Source organism: Sinocyclocheilus anshuiensis, unplaced genomic scaffold (assembly GCF_001515605.1).
Source record: "Sinocyclocheilus anshuiensis isolate Anshui unplaced genomic scaffold, SAMN03320099.WGS_v1.1 scaffold118, whole genome shotgun sequence".
Classification (NCBI taxonomy): Eukaryota; Metazoa; Chordata; class Actinopteri; order Cypriniformes; family Cyprinidae; genus Sinocyclocheilus; species Sinocyclocheilus anshuiensis.
The window spans coordinates 615,125-634,374 of NW_015546020.1; the positions used below are offsets into that span (position 1 = coordinate 615,125).

A 19,250-nucleotide genomic window follows, 5' to 3' on the forward strand; every position below is an offset into this window, starting at 1 on the left:
GGGATTGCGGCCGCGCCTCTCGTTTCTCATGCCTGCTCCGTGTTTCTGCTGGGCGGCGATCAAACGGGCAAGGCAGCGCTTTTCACGAGCGGAGATAGCTATATACGAATCGTGTCTTTTTTTTTTTCTTATCTCGATTCTTTTGTCGTAAGTTATGCTATTACTCCATTAATTTCTACTAGCATATACTGTATATCCAGCGCTCCCTGAACACAGTCTCTGGCTTTTTGCCAGTCAAGCGCAAGCACGCAGGGACGCGTCTACTAGTCCACACCCCTGCTATTCACCGACTAACACACATTAACCACATGTCCAGTTATAGATTTGCATGCACAAGTTGTTTGTCCACCAGCAGATGAAACTCCATTTCTTTCCAGATCTAAAGAAATCCAACCACAGCAAGTTTCAGTTTGACTTATAAATGGAGCTGCTCGAGTGTCACATGCATTCATTGAATGAAAATGAATTTTGGCTTCAGTAAAGTAGACACTGAACAAAATTAAGTCAAATGTAAACACGGCAGAAAAAAAAGAACAACCAAAGGTAATACCTCCAATCTATTTCAACACTTGGAGCGCAATCACGTAAGCAAATATGAGCAGTGCATTAAACAGTTCATTATTACAAATGACTTGCTTCTGCATCTCATTGCTAGTTTTACTTGATCTTAGTGCTGCGTTCGACACTATAGATCATGACATTCTCGTAGATCGATTACAAAACTATACAGGTATTCAGGGGCAGGCTTTAAGATGGTTTAGATCCTACCTGTCCGATCGCTACCACCTTGTTCATTTAAATGGGGAGTCATCTCAATTATCACCAGTAAAATATGGAGTGCCACAAGGATCTTTCCTAGGTCCTCTGCTATTTTCAATATACATGTTGCCCCTTGGTAATTATTATTAGATTAGTTTCCATTGTTATGCTGATGATACTCAACTATATATCTCAACAAGACTAGATGAAACTTCTAAATTATCTAAGCTAACAGAGTGTGTTAAAAATTTAAAAGATTATCTCTTTGGCCAAGCATTCAAATAATGCATCTCATAATCTTGTACTGCAGTTATATCTGATCAAATGCACATTATTATTCTTTAGTCTGGGTTAAACAAATCAATTTTGCTTGGTTGGAACAGCAGCTACGCTAATTATGACTCTATTTATTTCTCTGTAAATGCCAAGGGATTGACATCCCGTGGTAACTAGGATTTACACAAGCTTCAGTCTGGATCCAGAACACCTGAGAAGAGATGATGCCAAACCCTCAGAGGGCCTCAGATGATGCCAACCCTGAAACAACATACAGAACTACCACATTTTGCTATAAGTTTGATTGCATCATATAATAATTGCTGTTAATAGTGTTCATCGTCTGTTTGATTACATCTTTAATTGATTTTTCCGTACATTTCTGCCATATGTAGATAACTGACAGTCACCACTGATAAGCTACTACTAAATATTTTAGAAACTTAATTTGCTATAAAGTTGCTTTGCAACGATTTGTATCGTCAACAAATAAACTTGAATTGAATTGAGTGCATGGCTCAAAAAAAGAGACTGACAAGCGACCAGCAAGAAGTGCCTCCACAAAGCAGGTGTTGATAACACAAGCATTTACAAATGCTACATAGTCTGAAAAGGATTTAGGAAGATGGAAAGAACTGACACCATCTGTTACTACATCACGAAGGATATGGCTCGTATAGCTACCCCTGATAGCAGACGTACATCACGGAGACGTCTATTTGACATCTGCATTTACATCTGCAAGAAATATTGTATTGTTTGCTCATCTGCAATACATCTATAGGACGTTTCCTATCAAATGTCAAATAGACGTTTAGAAATTTTATTTGAGATGTTTATGATTTAGAATGTATGTAAAACTTACATCTTAAAGACGTCTATCAGATGTTTGTACACAGCAGATGCTTTCCAGATGAAGTGATCTTTACATCTTGCAGATGCACCTGTGCTATCTGGGACAGTGGAGCGCAGTGGGTTTAAACACCTTGTTAAGACTTTCGACAGAAGAAACACTGTGCCATCATGACCATATTTTTCCAAACTGCACTGCCCAACATGTACAAAACATGTATGAAGTCTGAAGTCTGTTCAGCACTTTGCAGCCACATCTGATCTCTGGTCAAGTAGGACGATGGATAGACCTGGACTTGAGCCTTACTTTGCACTACAATGACGATGAACGGAAGTTGCGCAACAGATGCCTTGAGACGGCATATTTTCCAGTTAATCACATGACAGAGATGATTGCACAGGGCCTGAGAGATATGCTTTCTGCATGGGATCTCACGGAAGAGAACCTCGTGGGCATTACGACACAACGGCGCTAATGTGGCAAAGCTGCACAGCTCAATGGTTGGACACGGCAATGGTGTTTCAGACACCGGCTGCACCTAGCTATCGGTAAGTGCACATCAGCTTAACAAACACAATGCTATAATATTCAGTAATCTAATTGGACATATCTGAGTGGTGACTGGCTACTATATCCTTTCTGTGTTTGTATGTGTCATAAATGATCATGTCTGCATGTTTTTATATTACTTGTTTTTTATTCTCCTTTTCTTTAATGTGCTGGTGTTCTTGTTAAGCACTTTGTTACATGTGTTTAAAAAGGTGAAATATAAATAGTATTTTTCTTTAGCACACTAAATAAATATTGTAACAATAAACACTGTTCATATAGCACCTTTTTTAATGATGTAATGTGCTTGATATTACAATGTAAACTTCAGTGTATCAAAACGCTACAGTACATTGAGTCATCATTAGAGAAGGAATAAAAAATGTTCTATAAGTGTTATTAATCTGATATTAAGTAGTTTAAGAGGCATTTCTCCTCTTATTAATTTTGCTATATTTTCTAAAAGCTTCAGGTATAATTTTTTGTGTGTGTCTTTTTTTTCAGAAAATGGAATGAAAGATCAACATGTGGAGCTGGCAATGAAGGCATGCAAAAACATAGTCAGTGCTTTTTCCTATAGTTAAAAAAAGAAGGCATTAGTGAAGGCACAACAAGAGCTGATGCTGCCACAACACAAGCTGAAAATGGCACGTGACACCAGATGGGGATCAATGCAAATGATGGTTGCAAGGGTTCTTGAGCAAAAGAAAGCCATCACACAGGTCCTTGCTGGTGATAAAAAAATCAAGGCACCTTGCTCCATCTTGGGCTGACCCTTGGATGTCTTAGAGGCTGTCAATGTCTCCCCATTGATGGAGTTCACAGATGCCCTGTCAGGAGAAGAGAATGTGACCATTTCATTGGTGAAGCCTATCCTATCCTCAATTCACAAGTGCTGGCTGAGGAGGAAGATGATGTGGAGCTGAGCAAAACAATCAAAACTAGCATCCTTGAGTACCTTAAGGAGAATAGCCCAGACCCCATCACAGAAGATCTACTGGACACAGACAGTTTTGTTGATCCCAGATTTAAAACGACATGCATCTCTGCACACCATGTCCCCACCATTCAGGAGAAAGTGAAAACAGAGAAGGAGTCAGCAGCTGCATTTCTCAGGGAAAGTCCCACAGAGAGTACAGAGCCCTCTACAACTTCATCAGAAGCAAAGAAGCCAAAGAGGTCATTAGGAAGAACTACTTGGTGTCCCCCATGCTGGATAGTGAGGAAACCCCACTGGAATGGTGGAGTAAGCATCATGACCACTTTCCTTCTCAAGTAAGGTGGCAAAAAAGTATATCTACATACCAGTCACTAGCTGCCCATCAGAGCGGTTTTCAGTTCAGGAGGAAACATTGATCCATGCCTCAGATCCTGCCTGAAACCTGAAAAGGTGAAAATGTTAGGTGTTTCTTAGTAAGAACCTAGAGTGAATACTTGTGCATATAGAGTGACAGGACAAGATCACTGAGAGGAAGAAAAATGATCATGAGTCAGATTCATGTCTATAACACTGTGAGCACACAAAGATGCCCTGTCCAATCCCTGCTCCTGCTCTTAATCAGCAGTGTTCTGTTTACATTTTTGCACATGGTATTATTTGAAATATGTGTGTACAGTTATTATTTCCTACTTTTCAAATTGCATTATTTAAAATAATATTTATTTACAGGAGATACAAGTTATTTTCTACTTTTGACATGGCAATATTTAAAGGGGTCATATGACGTTGCTAAAAAATAACATTATTTTGTGTATTTGGTGTAATGAAATGTGTTTATGTGGTTTAAGGTTAAAAAAACACATTATTTTCCTCATACTGTACATTATTGTTTCTCCTCTATGCCCCGCCTTTCTGAAACGTGTCGATTTTTACAAAGCTCATCGTTCTGAAAAGCGAGGTGTACTCTGATTGGCCAGCTATCCAGTGCGTTGTGATTGGCCGAATACCTCAAGCGTGTGACGGAAATGTTACGCCCCTTACATACTGCGATGCTGTGTCCAATAACCAATAAAACCCATAACAAACGAGGCATTCGTTGCATCCAGTGGGGACATAATTACTGATTATAATGACTTAATTAATTTTGTTTGCAACAAAATTCAAGTTATTTATTTGCTTCTTTTTTTAGGAAACTTGTTGTTTTTACATTAAAATTGAAATGTGACGTTTTCATTTCAAGCAATGTTCTTTGTGAAAACAAATATTTTTGCCTTTGTGAAGGCAAAAAATATACAGTGGGTACGGAAAGTATTCAGACCCCCTTAAATTTTTCACTCTTTGTTATATTAGATCAAAAGGGTGCTTCTACTAAATACTGAGCAAAGGGTCTGAATACTTAGGACCATGTGATATTTCAGTTTTTCTTTTTTAATAAATCTGCAAAAATGTCAACGATTCTGTGTTTTTCTGTCAATATGGGGTGCTGTGTGTACATTAATGAGGAAAAAAAATTAACTTAAATGATTTTAGCAAATGGCTGCAATATAACAAAGAGTGAAAAATTGAAGGGGGTCTGAATACTTTCCGTACCCACTGTATATATATATTATTATTATTAAAACATTGTTCATTAATCGCAATCGACCTAAAATGTTCAATTAATCGAGTTTTTGATTTGAGGTCATATCGTCCAGCCCTAGTAATACGGCTTTAGAATAACAACAGGTTGACTAATTATTTACTGAATTTACACTATCCCATAAAGACAAGTTGTGAAGGGGTAAATAAACTCTAAATTAAAAGAGAGAGAGAGAGCATAATAATGGTTACAAAAGAAAAAGAGCACATAGTTGGTGTGTTGGGGCCTCCAAATCTCTAAGCTCACCCTGCCTATAGCGCTATTGCTGTGATAGAGCTGTCATCTGCTTAGGTGATAGTCAGTGACTGCCCTGAGGAAAGACCAAACATGAGGTGCTCGGAAACCCGCTCATAAAAACGGTCAGAGTTACAGACGGAATGAAAAGTGAGCGTGATCCAATGAAATCTGGTAACCGTGAATATCGCGATTAATTCACCAACATAACTAATTCGTTTACATAGGCTACTTGAATGTTTACATATTTGAATCACGATTCATTCATTTTTTTATCTGAACTCTATTATTGACCAAATTAAGTGCTCGATGCGTATGCAAATACAATGATAGAACAAATTGCATTTTAGTAGTAATAGTGCATTTTTAATAGTAGTAATTTAATGGTCAAACATCATTTGATGATGAGCACACACCCATCAGTCTTTGCTTTGTTGAGTTCCCACTTTTTTTTTTAAGATTTATTTTTGCCTTTATTGTGATATGACAGTATTTAGACAGGAAGGGAAGTGGGAGAGAGAGGGAGGATGGGACTGGGAAAGGTCCACGAGCCGGGACTCGAACTCGAGAAGCCCAAAGCACAATGCCGCTACATGTCGACACGCTGCCCATGAGGCTATTGGTGCTGACTAGATCCCACTTCTAATGAAAACTGGGTTTGTCTTGGCTAACTAACTTTCTACAACACAATGCTCATTATTTATAGGATGTTTTTGAATAGATTCTGACAAAAAGTTACACAGAATGTAAGATCACAAATATTTAATTGATGAGAACTCAATACAATATAACCCAGGGTCTGATTTTATAAAAAAATGTAACATACATAATGATTAGTTTCAAGCTGAACGCTAACGTTGTAACACTGCTGCAGTGACTTCCGTCTTTGTGACGTCTAATGCGCGTGCATACTTTCTGTACAATAAAAACATGAAAAAATTGTTTTGGCAGAAAGACAGCTTTATAATTCTTTATATTCTGGAGTAAACAGTTCTGACTGTGATCGCAACGTCATAAATGAAGAGTTTGATCAACTTCTCATGACGATGCCTGCATACACCACCTCATCCTCCTGCTTGACTTCCTGAAAAACACAAGTAAGAAGAAGATACAAAGAGACACATCAGATCAGTTCATTTTTCAAAATCGGTGGCAAAAATGTATTGTTTGTTAACATATCAAACATTCGGTGTGGTAGTCTTCAGCACGCTAAGTTGTGCTGGGCGGTAAGAGCAAAAATATCTAACATGGTTTAATTGGCATATTTTGCAAAGTGCTGCACAATAGGTTTACTGTTTAAATTAAAACATAACTTCATATTTCAATGAACATTAGCATGAAGGGTAGAGGTCCCCTCTCAATACACTCTATATAGTGCTATTTGTGGCCATTGAATAGATATAACATTTATTTATTTATTTTTTATTATAATTGCATAAATATACAGAGGCCATTCACATCGGTGCTTTACATGGGGTGTTTAATTCAGGTTATTATGATTGTTTTAGTAAATTCTACACAGCAAAAAATGTAACCTGTCTCCTTATACAAGACAGCAGTGGCATTTTTGGTTTATTTTTCGTGTTTTCTTTATCACACATATTCATGCATAAGTCAGCAAAAAATGTGCAACTTTTTTCTCACATTGGCTTTCTGAAGGCCTCATTTTCTGTGAAACAATTTAACAGTGCCTGTTTAGCAAAAACGCACTGAACTATAACATGTTAACTGTTAGAAGTGATTTAACAGTTGTTTTTTATAAAGTTGAGAGATTTGTATCAGACCCTGACCATGTTGTTTTCCTCTCTGTTCTTTCTCTTTGGTCATTTCTCTAATGAAATGAATGTTTTCAAATCTAAACTGAATAACTATTGAATCCAGGAGTGTGCCATATGACTTCACTTTTTGTGCTGGAAATAAGGTTGTTACAATATGAAAATGAAGATGAAATAAAAATACTACAGAATCTAAAATACTGCATAGTCTTCACTGTATAAAAACTTGATTAATCATTATTAAAGCTACTAGAGTTCTTCAGTCAAGAGTAGTTAGTGCTAGGCTACTGTCACTTTAAGACCTAATGCACGGATCAAATAAATGTACACATTCGATTTTACTTTCACTAAAATTAACCAACTGTTTACTTGATTACTTGCCCTAATATTATTTTAATCAATCTGGGCTCTAGTGGACTTCCTGTTTTCATATTTACCATCTTTGCCTCAGGATATTTTCTCAGAAATAACTCGTAATTGACATTTATACTGTTGAGGCATATTTATATATGAAGTCGGTTCCTCTTACGTTCCCCAGAATCACACTGGGTTTCTTGTAGGAAGTGTCACAATAAATTTTGAATATTATGTATTATAGACATTAGTTTCAAATGTATTTTTAAGTAAATACTTAATTCATATGTAATAAAGTATTTACTTCATAATAAAAAGCATTCATAAATATGAATAATATCACTAATAAAAAATAATAATAATTATTGTTTTTTTTATAAATATTTATTATTATTATTCAGAATTATTGTTATTTTTGTTATTGAATTTTTGTTATAAGTATGGATGGTTATGGGACAAACATCTTAACTTAATAAATATCCATTAATGACACAGTTATAAATTCTCTTACCGATTTCTGTGCTTTTCGTTTGTAGAATGTTGGATCAGCGTAAGTGATATCTTCATTACGAGTCTGATCTGTTTCAACAGTAATAATTAAATCAACAGAACAACAACAACAAAACTCAATCTTACATTTGTTTCTTTCTAAAAAAAAAAATACTTGATCTTTTTTTTATTATTATTGTATTCATATTTTTACAGACGTGTCAGCAATAGGAAACTCTTGCCTTCTTGGTCTGTTTTCCTGTGTCTCTTGTAGATGCAGAAGATCCCGACTGCAGCTAAAAGCAACAGAGATACAGCAGCAGCAGCAGAAGTCAACACTGTCAGAAGTCCAGAGCCTGGAGAATGTGAAGAAGAGTTTGTAGTGGACTGTGGGCCTGGTGCTGTAGTGGCTAAAGAGAGTCAGTGTGAGTGGATGTGTCTAATCTACAACAAACATTATAAAGAGCAGCACAGCTGAGTTTGTAATGTACGTATGCTACTTTAGATGAAGCTTTTGCTGTCAAAAGAAGGTGCAACATTTTACCATTCACATACTTGCACATGTGTGACAGAGTTGAGTGATGTCCAGATGTTGAGTCTGGTTGCTGATGAGATTGTTGAGCACACAGCTGTAGGTGTTTTTATCCTGATATTCCACCTCCAGAGGTAGAGAGAGACTGATGCTGAGATCAGACACACTGATGCTGGACAATAAACTGTTTCCTTTGTACCAGGAGAGAGTCAAATGACCCACATTCACCACTGAACACAGCAGTGAACATGATGATGATGATGAAGAACATTGTGAAGAGTTTCTGCTGATGACCGGAACAGGCAGAGGAGCTGGAATAAAGAGAAGAACGTTTAGCAAATAATTAACAAGACATTGTTGATATCTTGAAATGCTTCTTATATTGTTCAGTAATTTGTCTCTCTGAGGTCAGTTCTTCCTCTATGATACTCATGTTTCTGGAGTTTGACAGCAGTCTGGTCACTATTATACACTCATCTCATCAGATGCTTTGTATTTGATGTATCTATTCATGACACTTCTTTGAATCCTAAAAAGTTAAGAACTTTATAAAATACATCGTATAATATATTAAGTCTAACACATTAAGTCTATTAAGTCTAACTTATGGAAATACTAATTTTAAACCATATTAAACTAGATTTTCAAATTATTTTTAAAGGAAAAATTAGTAGTCTGTGCAAAAGTGTTATAGGCCAGTTGTCAGGTAAATGGATTTAAACATTAAAAAAACTGATTAAAATTTAAATCTCTCAAGTATATTCGATCCCTCAAGTGTGTGTCTGAGACACTGCAAACATTCATTACGTAGTACGCGATCATATGCTTCTCTGTAAAGCTGCTTTGAAACTATGGGTATTGTGAAAAATGCTTCACAAATATAATTAACCCAAATTTAGCCTAAACGGAATTAAACTTTTCATTATAAGTAAATAAAATTAGGTATTTTGGGAAATAGTATTATATAAGGACAGACAACAAATACACTGAACTTTTCATAGTATGTGTAAAGATGCCTTAGAGACCACCAGTTTGGAATCATAAACCCAAAATTACAGTGTTATATTTTCATGAACCGCTCCAATTCTAGAAAAGTTGTGACGTTTTGTAAAAAGCAGTAAAATCAAGAATCTGTAATTTGTTCATTCTCTTTAACCTTTATTTAATTGACAAAAGTACAAAGAAATTATTTCCAATGTTTCACTGACAAACTTAAAGGAACACTCCACTATTTTTGAAAATAGGCTCATTTTCCAACTCCCCTAGAGTTAAACCGTTGAGTTTTACCGTTTTCGAATCCATTCAGCCGATCTCCGGGTCTGGCGGTAGCACTTTTAGCTGTAGCTTAGCATAGATAATTGAATATGATTAGACCATTAGCATCTCGCTCAAAAATGACCAAAGAGTTTCTTTATTTTTCTTATTTAAAACTTGACTCTTCTGTAGTTACATCTTGTACTAAGACCGACGGGAAATGAAAAGTTGCGCCTGAAAATAGTAATAAGCCTATTTTCAGGCGCTGCGTAATATCATTGCGCCTGCTGCACCCATGGTATGGCAGCAAAGTTCCTTGATTATTACGCCGGAATGAGAGTATAGTTCCTAGCCATATCGGCCTAGAAAATCGCAACTTAGTACAGAATGTAACTACAGAAGAGTCAAGTTTTAAATAGGAAAAATATAGAAACTCTTTGGTCATTTTTGAGCGAGATGCTAACGGTCTAATCAGATTCAATGATCTATGCTAAGCTGCAGCTAAAAGTGCTACCGCCAGACCCAGAGATCGGCTGAATGGATTCGAAAACGGTAAAACTCAACTGTTTAACTCTAGGGGAGTTGGAAAATGAGCCTATTTTCAAAAATAGTGCATCAAGAAATGCTACTTGAAACTCTATTTACACAAGGAGAAATGTATACATCAATCCTAGGCAGAGACGCCAATGAGTTCATTGGGTCCGAACTCATCTCAGGTGGTCCAAAAGACAGTGGAAATGTGTGCTGTGCTCAAATGAGTCCATATTTCAGCTTGTTTTGGGGGAAAACAAACATCAAATTTTCAGTGGCAAAGACAAAAGGGAGCATCCAGACTTTCATCAATGACAGATGCAGAAGCAAACATCTGTCATGGTATGGGGGTTTATCAGTGCAAACGGCATGGGTGACTGGCATGTGTATATACATATATTAGGATTGTACAGAGACATATACTGCCATCAAGATGATGTCTATCATGGGAAGTCCATGGTTATTAGATCAAGACAATTCCAGGCCTCATTCTGCATGTGCTACAACAGTGTGGTTTTGTAGACACGTGTGGATGTGACTGACTGGCCAGCAGATCAGTCTTCTATTGAAAATGTATGACCTGGCATGAAAAGAAGAATAACGACGACTACGAAGTGATGAGCAGCTGAAGTCTTGTATCAAGCGAGCATCCTTTATTCCCAGACTATTAAAATGTGTAATTAAAAGGAAAGTTGGTGTAACATGCCTCTGTACCAACTTTTTTGGAGTGTGTTGCAGCTATCAATATCAAAAGTTGTTCAAATTAACAAAATACAATTACGTTGGCCAGTTAAATCATTGGAAATCTGTTCTTTGTACTTTTATCAGTTAAATAAAGGTTAAAGAGAATGAACAAATCACATATTCTTGATTTTATGGCATTTTGCAAAACGTCCTAACTTTTTTGGAATTGGGGTATTCCAAAAATTGTATTTGCATTTGTTCTTGCAAGCTGTGGAAGTGATGGAGGACCATCAAATGTTTTAGGAATGAAGGCCAAATCATCCAAGTTAAGCCACTGGTAAGAAGCCCATCTTAAGATTAATGTTCTAATAAATAGTATAGACAGAACAAGCACACCTGTATAATTGTGACTCACCATAGACAGTAACTCTGAATCTGTATATGGTTAGTTTTGTGCCTTTAATGTTTTCTGTATAAAGTCCAGAGTCTGTGGTTCTGGTGTTTGTGATGGTCAGAGATCCAGTCTGATGATCCAGCTTCAGTCTGTCTCTGAATCCCACAGCATCACCATCAGATGTAGAGAAGGTTCCACTCTCTTTACTCATTAGAGCTATACGAGTCTCTGGATGTCCAAAAGTCCATGTTATCACATCACGTGTCTGTATTTCAGTAACACCAGATTCTAGAGAGACTGAATCTCCCTCCGTCACTGACACAGACTTCACTGCATCTGAATCACCAAACACTGGAAAACAGACAGTTTCTCAGTCACACATTAGTTCTTGTTAAAGTAAAAATAAATATCTTAACACTGGTTTAATCAATGTTTGTCTTTAAGCTTGTAGTTTTGAAATGATCACAAACTTATTTTTGGCTTTGACATTAAAGTGAGACTCTGAACACTGCAGTGAAGTGAGAGCCTTTAAAAAAGTGACTATTGGAGCTGATTTTAGTCTAGTTCAGCTCAGACCACACTGGCACCGGCTCTCATTGAACTTAAACATCAGAAGTGAAATAAAACAGATCTATTTTGAGTACATTTAACTGGACATCAGCTTCTCTGGTGATGATTTTAGGCAAGTAGAATTGCTGAAAACTAAACTTTTAACCATTAGGTCAGGGCATCGTATACTGTATATGAAGATTTATGCGAAGCATCGCAAAGATATACAGGATCCTCATCATCAGTCATCATCTTATAGTCTGTGTGAACACTGTTTGTAGTTGGTGCCCAAAAATCTATGAACCAAACACACAGATCTCTCAATTTCACCTTTCTATTGCACTATTTTCACATGAGGCAACTTTTTAAAACTCTGAAATGACAACAAACTAGTTCTTCTGCTGCTGTGATTTCATTAGTGCATGTTTCATTTCTCACAGTATTTTATCAGCACAAGATTATTTTCATGTTCAACAAAATCCCCCCCCCCCAAAAAAAAAGCTCTGTACACCGTAAAAAAAATTCCGTAAAACTTAAATTTACAGTTAAATACCGTAATTTCATTAACTGATATAATGAAACTGATAAGAAAATACTAAGAAGAAACATAGTTATTTCAACAAAGAAACATCAAATTTGAAATGTAACGCAGGGAATTGAATGGCTTGCCACAGGCTCCGTGTGTCTCTGCTGTCTGTGAATTGATTGTTGATTTTTTTTTTGAGCAAAACGGTCGTATGCTCAAAAAATCAACAATCAATTCACAGACAGCAGAGACACACGGAGCCTGTGGCAAGCCATTCAATTCCCTGCGTTACATTTCAAATTTGATGTTTCTTTTGTTGAAATAACTGTTTCTTAGTTTTTTCTTATCAGTTTTGTATATTAGGGTTGTGTGTTACACCTAATGTTGTTAAATGAATGTTTATTGCATTATTTCAGTTTCATGTGTGTTACCATGATGGTGTTTTCAACTTGACTTGACTTGACTTGAATTCTGGGAATGTCAATTTATGGTTATTCACTGTAAATTATATGGTCTTTTTCACTTCCAAAAACGGTATACTACCGTAAAATTTATGTCCAATACATGTAATGTCCAATACAGTTTTCCACCGTATATAGTGGGGGAATTTACCGTTAACCATTTAACAGGTTTTTACTGTAGCATTTTTACAGTCTTTTACCATTAAATTCACGGTCATTTTTTGCAGTGTACTCTACAAGATATCCTTCAGAAGATATTTAGTAAATCACAACAGGGCATGAAAAAAATACACATGTTTTGGCTAGCAGGCTTCTTCAGTGTTCATCAAAACACAACAGAATGATCTTCTTTCAGACTGGCATTTATAATGGTCCGTTATTTCAATAGCAAGCAAAGAAAGACACTTGTTTTACAGAATCTCTAGAGGAGCTGAATGAACATTATTATACAGTCTCATAAACTGTATATTATCTGACTAAACTGATATAAATCGATAAAGTCAGTAATACTGCCGTATCTGTACATTTGGCTTTTGGAACGTAGGAAAGTCAATTTTTTTTAGTTTTACATTTTTAAATGCAGTTTATACCCTTTCCAGTCTGAAATTCTGATTGGACATAAGCTTAAAAAGACGACCGATAAAAACACTACGACTTCATCGGTTTCCGATTTCATCATTCAATTCAGGATAGAAATAGAAAATGCACTGAATGTGAGGCCAAACACAGACGAGATCTAACCGTGAAATCATACTTTGTTTTATGAGTCTGGTACAATTGAATCTATAAAAATGTTTAGAACTTACCAACCAGATGCCAAAAGCACAAACTGCAAAAAACAAACAAGTGAAACATCTTCTTCAGCAGCTGAGAAAAGGAGAAATAAAAGTCCTGTAGAGTGTCTATTGTCACTGAGATGTAAACTGCTGCAGTCTGTGTTAGTGCGTGTCTGTTGTGGGTTGTACTTCTCATGCTGTTCTTTTTTTTCCCTCAACCACAGTCTCTCATTTTTTCACAGAGCTGTCTGCCATCACATTGATGATACTGTATTGATTTACGCCCTTTCCCAATCTTGTTTGGACTAGATTAATTTAGTAATCTAGTCTAGAATCGAATACTATAGCTTATTTATTAGTTTCCAAATTAAAAATATTGCAAGAGGCAATTTTAGGCCAAAGAAAGGGAACATCATTTACTTCTACCTAAATTTCAGCATAAACTAGTGATAGAATTGAAATGAAACACAAACAATGTATGTTTTCTTGACTTTCTTGAGAGAGAAGTCATGGCTTTGAGAAAATAATTTTTCAGTGGTTGTTCCTGCTCTGGCTGCAGTAACTTCCACCAAACGTTTCCTGTATTTGCAACACAGTGGTCAACAGGAATCTTGCGCCATTTCTCTTTGAAAAACTTCCCTTCATTTAAGCAATGTTCTAATTGGCTAATATGAGCAGCTTCAGAAGGTGTGTTTTCTTCGGTTAAACGTAAAAAAAGGAAATTACATAAACTGTACACTTTTAAATAACATCTGTACATTCATTAAAACAACTATATGTTGTTGTTTTTTCTCAGTATTTCTACTTCTGTATCATATTGCATTATTTAATTTTCTGTTTTCTTATATGTTGCAATATAATATGTGGCCCTGGAGCACAAAACCTTTTTTTCACAAAACCAAAAGTCTTAAGTCGCTGGGGTTGTAGCAATAGCCAAAAATACATTGTATGGGTCAAAATTATATATTTTTCTTTTATGTCAAAAATCATTAGGACATTAGGTAAAGATCATGTTCCATGAAGATATTTTGTAAATTTCCTACTGTAAATATATCAAAACTTAATTTTTGATTAGTAATATGCATTGCTAAGAACTTCATTTGGACAACTTTAAAGGCGATTTTCTCAATATTTAGATTTTTTTGCACCCTCAGATTCCAGATTTTCAAATAGTTGTATCTCGGCCAAATATTAATAAACCATACATCAATGGAAAGCTTATTTATTCTGCTTTCAGATAATGTACAAATCTCAATTTCGAAAAATTGACCCCTATGACTGGTTTTGTGGTCCAGAGTTACATATTAGTGTTATATCTAATCTCTACTGTAATTCCTATGTATGTCATGTATGTTCGCAGTGTCTGTACTTTCTTCTGTACTGAAAGCTCCTGTCACCAAGACAAATTCCTTGTGTGAGTAAACATTCTTGGCAATACAGCCTCGTAAATCCTTGGCAAGAAATCTGATTTTGTCTTGATCTGAAACAACCAGATTTTCTTTCAGATATAAAGTCTTTCACTGACACTTGAGCTGAAGATCCTTCTTAACATTAAGAGCAGCAAAAGCAGTGCTAAACTTTCTCCATTTATAGACAGAGCATATCAGAATGGACTGATCAACATCACGGTAACTTCTAGAGAACTTGTTTTTACAGATAATTATTTCCAGCTTTATTTTAATCAACAAACCTGAAACTGACTCAGCTACTTCTCCAGTCATTTTCTCAAAGTCATAAAAACATGCATTGTTTGTGTTTAGTTTATCACTAGTTTATGCTGAAATTCAGGTAGAAGTAAATGAGCTTCCCATTCAGAGTAAATTCTAATGGTAGTTTAATGATAGGTACAAAAAGCTTATATACTGAAAATGAAAAGGAAGTAGTATATGTCATAGAAATGCTAAAGAGGTATTAGACTAATCTAAGAAATAACAGTTACAAAGCATGCTCTTTTTTCATGATACTCAGAATAAACAAAAACAGAAATAACACATGTAATAAAATGTTTTTTAACTGATAAACCTTTATAGACGGACATGTTGTGAGCTCCGATGTTGTTAATCGGTTATATATGCTTTTGTTGTAGCCATCAGTTCGCATTAATTCAACTTATTTTTTACAATAACCATGTTTAATAGCAGAATTCTTGTTGAAAAACTACATTACCCATGATGCTGTACAGAAAGTTCCACCAATCAGAGAGTTGCATTGAGCAAAGCATGCCAAAAGACACCGTTTGCTCCACCCACTCCCATGAAGCACTGCAAATTACGTAACGGAGTTGTTCCCCTGCTCTCTCAAAATACTTAAAGGGATCATATGATGCAATTTAAATTTTTCCTTTCTCTTTGGAGTGTTACAAGCTCTTGGTGCATAAAGAAGATCTGTAAAGTTGCAAAGACTAAAGTCTCAAATCCAAAGAGATATTCTTTATAAAAGTTAAGAGTCAACCACGCCTACCTAAAACGGCTCGTTCTAACACGGCCCCACATATCTACGTCACGATGTTGGAAGATTTGCATAACGCCGCCCAAATGTTCACACAAAGAAAGAAGGCGTAACTTTTATTCTCGCTGTAGTATTGTTGCTGCCGCCATGTCGTGAAGACGCTGTGTGTTTCGTTGTAAAAGCAAAACTACTTTGTTTGGCCTTTCAAAAGAGGACGATATCTGCTTCGTCATGCCTGGAGCTGATCTGTGCTGGTCGCTGAGGGAATACATCAACTTTGCGCTGTGGATCGCCGGATCGGCTTTCACCGTGGACGAAGCGGAGTCCAGCCCGGGGTCGTCACTTGTGATTGCCGCAAGCCCGCCGCCTCTGCACACTCAAGGCCGTCGTGTATGACACTGTGTTTCGTTGTGAAAGCGAAACTACTTTGTTTGGTCTTCCAAAGGAGGACACGACTAGAAATCAGTCGTTAAGTTGTATTTACAACACTGTTCCAGAACACTTCAACCCAAATATTCAGATGCGTGCAGCACATTTTATCGAGGACTGTTTACTGATCCTGGTAGAGTAGACTACAATAGTGTTTCCCAACTGGGGTGCCGCGGCACCCTGGGGTGCCGTCTGTCGAGAGCAGGGGCCTGCTGTTCCTGCTCCAGTCCGGTAGGTGGCGGTAATGCATCCATTCATCATCATTAATCATATCAAAAGAAGACGCGGCCGTGTTTGTGCGCCTTTTACTTTCAGGATAATAAAAGATAACGACCTATAAACTATTTACTCTAAATTCAGATAAAATCAAGAGCATTCTCAGTCGATTTAAAGCCTCTTCGGTCTGATTTTCAGTCATTGATTCTGTCGATCGGTTTGATTGTGACACACCTAACGATACAAACACTCCGGAGCAGATTACAAATAATATCCACTGAACGTCTTCGGAAACTCCCTTTTTGCTGATTTCTACAGCAGTATGAACAGCGTCTCATTGTACTTTATGTTCTTATTCTCTATGGAAGGTAATATTTATGTTTCTTTCTTAAACACTTTCGGTTTCTCTTTGTAAAATAGTAAAAAAAACAATTTAATTTTTTTGTAACTATATAGCGTAATAATTCAAGTGTAATACACTTTAAAAGATGTCTATTATAGTTAATGAATTCCGTGTTTTTTAAGGCTATGCTATTAGTATTATTTCCGTATAGGTGTTTATCCTAGTGTTTATTTTTGGCTTTGGATATGCAGATGCTGATGCTTGTCAATATACATATTGATCAATTGTTAACATTCCTATATGAAATATATTTATATCAGTTTCTTTTGGAACCCTGTTAGTTTCAATTTAAGAGCACAGGATGGGAAATCCAGATTTTAAACTATTCAGATTATTATGATTGTACTTAAATATTTACTGAAATTTGGCATAACTGCCAAAATCTAAGGCAGCTTTTGCATACAAAGGTATTTCAGACAGACTTCTGAGGCAGCAAAAGGGTCTACAACAATGATCCACAACAAACCATAGACATTTGGTGACAACCAAGCAAATATTTAATTACTAAAGTACTGATTTATTGGTAGGTAGTGGTAGTAGAAATGTAACTCTGCTGCCCTCAAAATGTATTCAGGTGGAGAATGTAACATAGCATTCAGATTTGCATTGGTGCCTCAGTACGCAGCCTGAAAAACATATTTCCCAGATAACTGTTCCTATTTGTTTTCCAGGTGTGTTTGGTGAAACAAAGTTAGTGAACGAGGGAGAGTCTGTCACTCTGTTCCCTCATCTTACTGAAATAAAGAAAGACGATGTGATAGACTGGAGGTTTGAAGACATTCTCATAGCTAGAGTAAGAAATAACAATAACCCCACAACGTATGATGATGAGCTCGATGGGAAATTCAGAGGCAGACTGAAGCTGAACGGTCAGACTGGAGATCTCACCATCACAAACATCAAAACCACAGACAGTGGAGTTTATGAAATAACCAACAGCATCAACACCTTTAGGAAGAAATTCAGTGTCAGTGGTGAGTGTCTAATGCGTTCCCGTTTTATTATTAGCTTATTTACATCGTTTCAACAGAATGTCTCAACTTAAATTCTCTGAAATGGAACTGTTAAACATGCAAGATGTACAACGTGTCCATGCGTCTTGATGAATCTGATTTCCAGTTATAAGAAATCAACTGGATGTTGTTTTAATTTAACTGTATGTAGAAAGGTGGCGGGACGTTTCCCCAAAAAACAAGACCTCACAAAACGGAAGTCATGTGATCACTGACGATCACGGAACCCTAAACCTAACCTCTACAAATGAACAATGGCTTTTATTAGAGTAACCACTGTTTAGTCATGTAGTAACACAAAATGTGTGTGACTGAACTGTTGGTACTGTTTGTTGTCACTTTTTCCAGGAAGTCTCCTCCGGACTTGAAATGTAGTTTGGAACTATTAGTCATAATGTGAGCTCACAGAGATAAGATGTGATTGGGTGGAGGTTTGAACGGCAAAACCATCCTGAAGCTGTAGTCAACTGAAAGACAAACCAATCTACTTGTCGGAAATTTATTTTTTTATATTTGTGTCTATCATTTTCTCAGTTGATCTCCTTCAATTTCTTCAGTGTTAAAGCGTTAGTTCACCCAAAAATGAAAATTCTGTCATTAATTACTCACCCTCGTGTTGTTCCAAACCCGTAAGACCTTCGGAACACAATTTAAGATATTTTGGATGAAATCTGAGGGCTCTCTGACACTCCCATAGGCAGCAAGGTAACTACCACGTTCAAGGTCCAGAAAAGTACCAAGATGATCGACAAAGTAGTCCATGTGACATCAGTGGTTCAACTGTAAAATTACGAAGCTACGAGAATACTTTTTTGCGCAAAGAAAACAAAAATAACGACTTTATTCCACATTTTCGAGCGTGTGGCGGTGCCGACGCTGAACCAGATCCGGCGTGATAACGTAATTACGCCGGATCTGGGTCAGCGCCACCACACGCTCGCGTCATGATACTGTCGTGAACGTGTGTCCAAAGTGACGCAGTAGAGACGAAAATGTGGAATAAAGTCGTTATTTTTGTTTTCTTTGCGCAAAAAAGTATTCTCGTAGCTTCGTAATTTTACAGTTGAACCACTGATGTCACACGGACTACTTTGTCGATCATCTTGGTACTTTTCTGGACCTTGAACGTGGTAGTTACCTTGCTGTCTATGGGAGGGTCAGAGAGC

The 19,250-nt window shown here is 36.6% G+C and overlaps 1 protein-coding gene across 1 annotated transcript in view; it reads right to left on the reverse strand.

The window, feature by feature from the left end:
• LOC107698560 (SLAM family member 9-like) overlaps positions 1-19,250 on the reverse strand; it is a 96,234-nt gene that overhangs the window by 2,705 nt on the left and 74,279 nt on the right. Inside the window, exon 4 of the mRNA XM_016499597.1 lies at positions 8,424-8,711. Coding sequence (XP_016355083.1) covers positions 8,424-8,711 — 288 coding nt within the window. The remainder of the gene's footprint in view (positions 1-8,423; positions 8,712-19,250) is intronic.